This window comes from Phalaenopsis equestris, unplaced genomic scaffold (genome assembly GCF_001263595.1).
Source record: "Phalaenopsis equestris unplaced genomic scaffold, ASM126359v1 Scaffold000302, whole genome shotgun sequence".
Classification (NCBI taxonomy): Eukaryota; Viridiplantae; Streptophyta; class Magnoliopsida; order Asparagales; family Orchidaceae; genus Phalaenopsis; species Phalaenopsis equestris.
This window is the reverse complement of record NW_018164744.1, coordinates 457,649-465,569: the sequence shown is the minus strand read 5'-3', so window position 1 is coordinate 465,569 and position 7,921 is coordinate 457,649. Positions and strand designations below refer to the sequence as shown.

Genomic DNA, 7,921 nt, shown 5'->3' with positions numbered 1-7,921 from the left:
TATATATATATATATATCTGACGAGTAGTAGTATTTTTTAAAAAAATTAATTGATTACAAGGCTACAAAGATTGATAATCAATTAAAAGATTAATTAAGAAAATAGAATAAAAAATATTAAATTAGATTCAAATGATGTTTTAATATAAACAATAATTTTTAAATCTTGTCCGAACCCCTTAACATCTTATGACTAAGTGAATAGGGTTGTCAAAACGACTCTTTGTTCGTGAACAGCTCGTATTCGGCTCTCTAATCAAAAGAGTCGAACAGGAACACACTTTTTGAGTTCGAAATATAAATGAGTCGAACACGAGCTGAGCCCGAGCTCGCTTGTGTTCGGCTCGTTTACACCCCTACTCCTAATAACAGGAGAGCACTTTCAATTAAGGCTAGTCATTGGCGTTAAGTTTTCAGGCCTAACATGTAATAATAAAAAAATTAAAATTATGAAATTTATCACAGTGAGTTTGAAGAGGATAGTGTTGGGAGACCAGGACAAACTCGATCAAGATCTCATGATTCAGTCATTCCGCTTTGCCATGGACCCTTGTCTACTTAGTCGGTGAATGTAATCGATCCAACATGACAAAAAAATTATTGTCATCTAAGAAAACTAATCTAAGTCAACCTTAGCTTATAGAGGGTTTTGTGGTTTATCAAATATGCCTGATAACTCAAAAGGACAGATTGTCATTGAGGAACATACGGGCTATATATATAATCATTTTACAGTAGAATCTACAGGCCAAACAACTTGATTGAGCTTACTAGCCAAACCATCCGATCAAAAGGCTTTGGTCATACCTATTTTTTTTTGTGGAGCCTATTAGACAAATCATGCAGACACTGGACACAAGCCACATTCTTACTCCCACAAAATTATTTGAGTTTGAAAATATTAGTATGATTAATATGACATTTGTTTTTTGTAAGCTTAAGTCAGCATTAGATTGCCAACCCTGACAAACGATTATGGAGGATGGATGAATTTTACTTTTATCTTTTAAATGATTAATTTTCATTTACATATTTTGAATTTTATGGTTTAAAATCATAATTTAAGAAATAAACTCTTCTAGTTAAAATTCACAATCAACACAACCTTCATCGAGGAACAATTATTTTTTGACATTATTTGAAAGACTCAGTCCTTTCGACTCCAGTTCTTATTAGGAGGAAGATCGGACCGGGGGCTTCGTCTTGTCAACTTCAATCCCTAGGAGGAAGAAGATCGGACTGGCCAAATTGTGGGACTTACAATCTCTCCCTATAGGTAAAGCAACCTGATTAACAACCTATTCAATTAATAGTTTTAAACTCGATATTAAGTTATAAGATTTTTGCAAAGCTTAATTTGGAATATGTAATTGCTTTTTAAGGTAATTGACCCGCACAACATTCTCAAATGCTCTAATGTAAATATTTAAGGATACAATCTAGCAAATGCGAGAATTTTAATGCTTGTTTGAGTTAGTTTTAAATAGCTCCACATATTTTGAAGCATATTAGATTTGAGCTCAAAACATGCTTTTTAACCTGTGCAACATTCTCAGACCTTGTAATCGAGCATTTAGCATGGCGATACGAGCATAAGCATGTGAGTTAAATTTTAGGGATTTCATCAAATTTAAAATGTTTGTACGCTTTTCGGAGCATAGTGGGGACATATATGCAAATACTAAGGCTAAGTATATCATTCACAATTTCATTTTGAACTCTTTAATTCATACCTCTCCCCTTTTATGGTGGATATGAATCCCATGGAGAATATATGCATCAAAGTTTTGCATTCAATTTGGGCCACAAGATTTGTTTGCATGTGATTTCTTATCAACGCGGGCCCCACATAGACATCTTTTCTTCTATATAAAATGGAGAGAATATGGCTTCATTTCATTGCTTCCTTTGGAGTCTTTGAGTGGGGGGAGGAACATTGTTTATTTTGTGTAGTGGAAGCTCCGAGTTTTCTCATAAATTTTCAAGTATTTTGCATTTAGCATGGTGGTATGAGCCTATGCGGGTGTGTCAAATTTTAGAGGTTTCATTAATTTTAAAAGCTTGTATGCTTTTCGGAGCATAATGGGGACATACATGCAAATACTAAGGCTAACTAAATCAATCAAAATTTCATTTTGATCTCTTTAAGTTGCTCATGTCCACTCCACTTGCCGGGGATATGGATGGAGAATATGTACATTAAAGCTTTGCATTAAACTTGGGCGACAAGATTTGTTTGAATGTGGTTTCTTATCAAAGTGGACCCCACATAGACATCTTTCTTTCTATATAAAAAAGGAGAGAATATGGCTTCATTTTGTTGCATCCTTTGGTGTTTTTTGAGTGTGGAGGAACATTGTTTGTTTTGTGTGGTGGGGAGCTTCGAGCTTTCACATAAATGTTCAATTTTTTTTTTTTATTCCTTATATTTTGCATTCACTTTTTTTTTTGAGTATTTTGCATTTATTCAAATTTCTACTTAACTTTCGCTTAAAGCGCTTTTAAATTTAGTGTAAGCACAATTTAAATCATGTTAAATCCCTTTAAGTTTGCCCTTTAAATCCGACAACATTTAGACAGGACAGCATCCCGGCATCATCCCTTGTTGCCAAGAAAGACGTGTATACTTCCTATCACACAAAGAAACGCTTTTACAAGTTTTAAATCTATAAAGATAAATGCAACACGATTTCCCCACCATGCCAAGAAAATCATGTACAAGTGTCGCCTACACAATCTCAAGCACATGCAAAATATTTTCCCTCGGCGTCAAGAGAGATGCATTTTCACATAAATGTTCAATTTTTTTTTTTTATTCCTCATATTTTGCATTCACTTTTCTTTTTGAGTATTTTGCATTTATTCAAATTTCTATTTAATTTTCACTTGCAGTTTTTAAATTTAGTGTAAGCACAATTTAAATGATGTTAAATCCCTTTAAGTTTGCCCTTAAATCCGACAACATTTAGACAGCATCCCGGCATCATCCCTTGTTGCCAAGAAAGACGTGTATACTTCCTATCACACAAAGAAACGCTTTTACAAGTTTTAAATCTATAAAGATAAATGCAACACGATTTCCCCACCATGCCAAGAAAATCATGTACAAGTGCCGCCTACACAATCTCAAGCACATGCAAAATACTTTCCCTCGGCGTCAAGAGAGATGCATACAACTACTTGATTTTCAATTTTATATCGCGTCGCGAGCCCGTGTGCGAGTTTTCCCCAATCATGCTAAGAAAAGCGTGTACAAGACTCCCCTTGATGTGGCAAATGGGCTGCAATAAACAGTTCATGGGTTTTAGTTGTAGAAGTTATACATTTGATTTTATTACACCTGCATGAATTTCATGACATATAGCGTAAATAGAATTTTACATAAGCTCATCAACAAATCCACAATGACATTTCTATGCCCTAGAGAACCTCACATCACTTTAAACTTATACTCCTTTCCTAGTTCATACAAAACAATCAACCAAAATTAAATCTCTCGTAATTTTTGAGATCTGTAGTATCATCACGGAAAAAACAATCAACCAAAATTAAATCTCTCGTAATTTTTTAGACCTGTAGTATCATCATGGCAGCAGCAACTCACATACAAATCAGACAAAGAAGACCATCAAATTTTACAAAACCTGAAATCGTCTTCCCAACCATCTCATTTTACATGTTTATTGCTTGTAACCAGTCGGGAAACTGGCTTGGAGAGATGGGACAGTGAAAGTTGCTTTAGGATGGATATTGGAACTCTACCCTATATGAAAAGAGGGTAAGAGGGGCCGGTTCAGCCCCTTCTCTCAACTGAACCGGTTCAGCTTTTGGAGAAAAACCCCCATGTCAATGTACAACCCCATGTTGAGTACTTTTGATCCTCCAAATGCCTTGGCGTAGTCTAATTTGCAAATGAACATTATCTAAGGAGAATTTTGAGCCTGGTCATAATATTTCAAATTTGATCGTATAGCATCGCATTTATCATTTGTTGCTCTCGCCACATCTAATCGACTCATTTTGTGGAGTATATGTGAGGGTTAGCATTTCCTAAGTATGAATTTAACTTCTCATTGACTTCTAGAATGCTTAGAATTATAAGCTATAACTTTATCTAAAAAAGAATGTGAAGACCCATGTTTAAAGGATAAGAAATGTCATTACGGGAGTCTATTTGAAGATTCATGTTGACCAAATACATAACAAAATTCATTATTTGAATGTATAACAAGAGCACATATTGTCCCTCATGTCACGGAATTTGAAACACATGCAAGCAAACTGAAGGCGGCCATTAAACTCTAAAATAAAACTTTCTATACATTTTAATGATGAAATCATGCATTTTTTTTCTGAATCATATTCAAGATTATTAAAGTAAAGACATACAGATGTACTTTGAAAAATGTGTAAAACTGTTCAAAGTTAACTTTTGAGAATATTCAGCGGATTTAAAATAAGTTAAGAACAAATTCATCCCCTGCTTTAAGAAGTAAATAATCATTTTGAAATTCGTAAAATTCTCTTTTAAATTTGAATTCTTTCTCATCAACTAATTGCATGAGCTTTTGAGCTTGTAGTCTTGCCTGTATGTCATGGTTGCAGTCCCATCATTCAAGTTCGATTCTTCAAATCCAGAGGCCGGAGTGAAAAATTTTTCCACTGTGCGGCAGAAAAAAAAAAAACAGCCACCGCGATCCGATGTATCATAGCCATTGTTCGCACGGTGCTCCGTGCGACAACGCATGGGAAAATTTCTCGGCCGGAGTCAACAAGAGCTGAACCTTGCAAAAGATATTCAAATAGTAAATTTTTAAATCAATCATCATAAAATAATGATTTCAAATCGTAGTCTCCTGCTAATAAAATAAATCCTAATTAACAGACTGTATCTTCTATGAATGAGATAAAGTTGACAAAGTTCGTACAATAAAAAATGGTTTAAATATATTTAAAAAGTTTAATTTAGGAATTATACCCCATACAAATGATCATGCAGGGTAAATAAAGTTCAAGCAGCAAAGTTATATAACTGAAATTTTTGCCTATAAAAGAACAACGTTTTTAAATTGTTGGCCAATAAAAGAGAAGCATAAAACTACTTAAGTATTGCTAAAATGAAAATGCTAAGGTGAATGAGTGGCTTTACACTTAGAAATAAAATGTGAAATGAATATATCTGTGAAATGGTTGTTGTAGTTCCAGTGGCAGACTAGAATAGAGAGTCATCTTAAGATGATTTGGTCACATTAAACGTCGACCAACTAATGATCCAGCTAGGAGGGTAGATGTTCTAGATTTGACTTGTGTTAAGGAAGGTAGAGATAGAGCTAAAAAGACATGGGCATATTATATAAAAAAGTGATCTTAATTTATTAGAATTAAATGAAAATATGACACTCAATATGAAATGGAGAAAAGGATTCATTTAGTTGACCCACTTAGTGGGATAAAAGCTTGTTGTTGTTGTTGTTGTGGTTATATTGATAAAAAGTTAGATTGATTTTTATTTTGACAATGCCTCTATGTTGCATTCAAATCACTTTGGGGCAAAAAATTAGATAAAATTCTATATATGGAGAATATTCTAAAATTCAAAATATTAAGGCAAAACAATGCTTAAACTAAAGAGCCAAATTAATCTATTTTTATTAATAGTTTGTCAAGAAATTAAAACTAAGTTTGGCTCACAAATAAGCTAAAGTATGCTAAACATATATCTATGATCACTTTCAAAAGATCTCATGCTAGTAAGTGTGGCTGTCTTTTGATTATGTGATTTTAGCATCAAATGACACCATAAAATGAGTGTTTATGATTAGGGTTTTCAAACTGACTTGTTCTTTACCAAATTACTATTAATTTAGTCAGGATCAAATTATGGATGTTGCTCATTGGCTCATTCTTTGTGTTATGAATTATAAAATTTACTTAATATAACACAAAATCTTTGAATAACTAAAGTTTATTTAAAATTGTCCCCTTGGACAAATTCCTCTGAGGCCTACAAAATCATATTGATCAGCACAACTTATAGTTGTTGATATAAATTTTTCTATCATGTTAGGTCGGCTATCATTTTTAACTTAGTAGATTAGGGTTCATGACAATCCAGTATGACATAACCATGAGAACTTGATCAAGTTTGTCATCATTTCCCTCGACAACTACTCTAAACAAATGTAATATATTTTCAATCTAAAAGAAAAATTAATAATATTCGACAACTACTCTAAACAAATGTAATATATTTTCAATCTAAAAGCAAACTAATACTATTACATATTTGGCAATTAGCACATAACGATCACTCTTAATCGGAAGTTGTTTAACGTCACGAGAATGATTTATTAATATAGAGGTTTGTGCGTATAGAAAATATAAAACCGGATCATAAAATCTTTGCAAAATGTGAGTAAAATCTCTGAATACTATGTTACAAAGACAGCATGTCAACTGGAGTATAGGCCATTTAGTCCTCTATATTTATGAATATTAACTGTGGATTTTTTCTTCACTTTCCCTGGAACAATTTTACGTTAATTATGCACTAACATAGTTAATTATCACGCATACTAATCACTAATGTTGAAATTCCTTAAAATTACTGTTTCTTTAGGTGAGTCTGGGAAGTTTTCTGGTGGCTTTGATATAAGCGTCTTTGTTGAAGTTCAGAAAACAGGTTTGAAGACTCAAAAGACAATGTAAACAATTTATTATTACGCCACCATGATGAACTTTTCTCATGTGTTTCAACCTGGCAGGGGATCTATCACTTTTGCCTGATGTATCTATTGACCTGGTTATGAACACCATTGAAGGTTCTTACTTTCATTGCATGACTTATATAATCCATAAAAAAATAAAAATAATAATAAAATAAATTAAGGAATACTTATATACATACCACTAAATTCCTATGTATTTACATATCTTAACACCTAAACTTCTATTCTTATACTACATGCCACCTTACCTATGCATGAAACGGGAAAAAATATGACATTCTTTGTATGTGTGTTGAGACAACAGTGAATGGGAACGCTGCGTCACATCCAAATAAAATTATGATGATATGGTGATCTCATCAACCGTTGTCCTTAATATGTAAAATTTTCTGATAAAAATATGCACTTCACTTTTTAAAAGTTAAAAAGATGGTATTTTTTATGTGATAAGAAAATTTTGGGTTTTATAAATGTAAAAAAGTAAAGTTTAGGTGTTAGAAATATAAATACATAGGACCCTGAGATATTTTTTGCTGCCACTTCAGGTGCCCAAAAACCTTCAGTTGCAGCTATTCAAGGGCTTGCTCTGGGAGGTGGTTTGGAGTTGGCTATGGTTTGTTAATATTTCTAGCCTTCTCATTCTGCTAAAATAAATCATAAAGCTGCTTTTAGAAACTTTAGCTCTCTTTTCTGCGCCATTTTTGCAGGGATGTCATGCTCGAATATCTACTCCAGATGCTCAACTAGGGTTGCCAGAGTTGTCTCTTGGAATTATTCCTGGTTTTGGAGGTAGAAAGCCAAGCAGTTTTGAGTTGAATGTTCTCATAAAGGTATTGTGACTTTATGATCTATGATTTTTTTCTCTGTAAGGCACACAGCGTCTTCCCAGGCTGGTTGGGCTGCAGAAGGCCATGCAAATGTTGCTGGTGAGTGGTGTAATTTGTTTTATCAGAATACCTCATGTTGAACATTTTAACTTCTATGCGCACGTTAAATAGTTTTAAAATGTATTTTATTTATTTATTTATTTATAAACCAGCTAAAGTGCATTGTTGTCTAATATGAATTAAAACTTCTATTCAATCTGACTACAGCTCAGCGCAATTTATGAACACACCATACAATTCTTATGTATTTACATGTCTTAACACCTAAAGTTTGATTATTATATATTTATATATATATATATATAT

The 7,921-nt window shown here is 33.1% G+C and overlaps 1 protein-coding gene and 1 long non-coding RNA gene across 4 annotated transcripts in view; one reads left to right on the top strand and one right to left on the bottom strand.

Annotated features, from left to right (window-relative positions):
* The window catches only part of LOC110025557 (peroxisomal fatty acid beta-oxidation multifunctional protein-like), a 51,249-nt gene that overhangs the window by 19,051 nt on the left and 24,277 nt on the right, over positions 1-7,921 (top strand). For both annotated transcript variants that reach the window (XM_020726110.1, XM_020726111.1), the window contains exons 3-7: positions 6,620-6,682; positions 6,765-6,821; positions 7,274-7,341; positions 7,436-7,517; positions 7,599-7,654. In XM_020726110.1, the coding sequence (XP_020581769.1) occupies positions 6,620-6,682; positions 6,765-6,821; positions 7,274-7,341; positions 7,436-7,517; positions 7,599-7,654 (326 nt within the window). The remainder of the gene's footprint in view (positions 1-6,619; positions 6,683-6,764; positions 6,822-7,273; positions 7,342-7,435; positions 7,518-7,598; positions 7,655-7,921) is intronic.
* LOC110025560 overlaps positions 4,389-7,921 on the bottom strand; it is an 8,538-nt gene continuing 5,005 nt past the window's right edge. Inside the window, exon 3 of one of the 2 annotated variants that reach the window (XR_002294130.1) lies at positions 4,389-4,784. This is a non-coding gene — a long non-coding RNA (uncharacterized LOC110025560). The remainder of the gene's footprint in view (positions 4,785-7,921) is intronic. The other variant, XR_002294129.1, reaches the window with a different exon arrangement.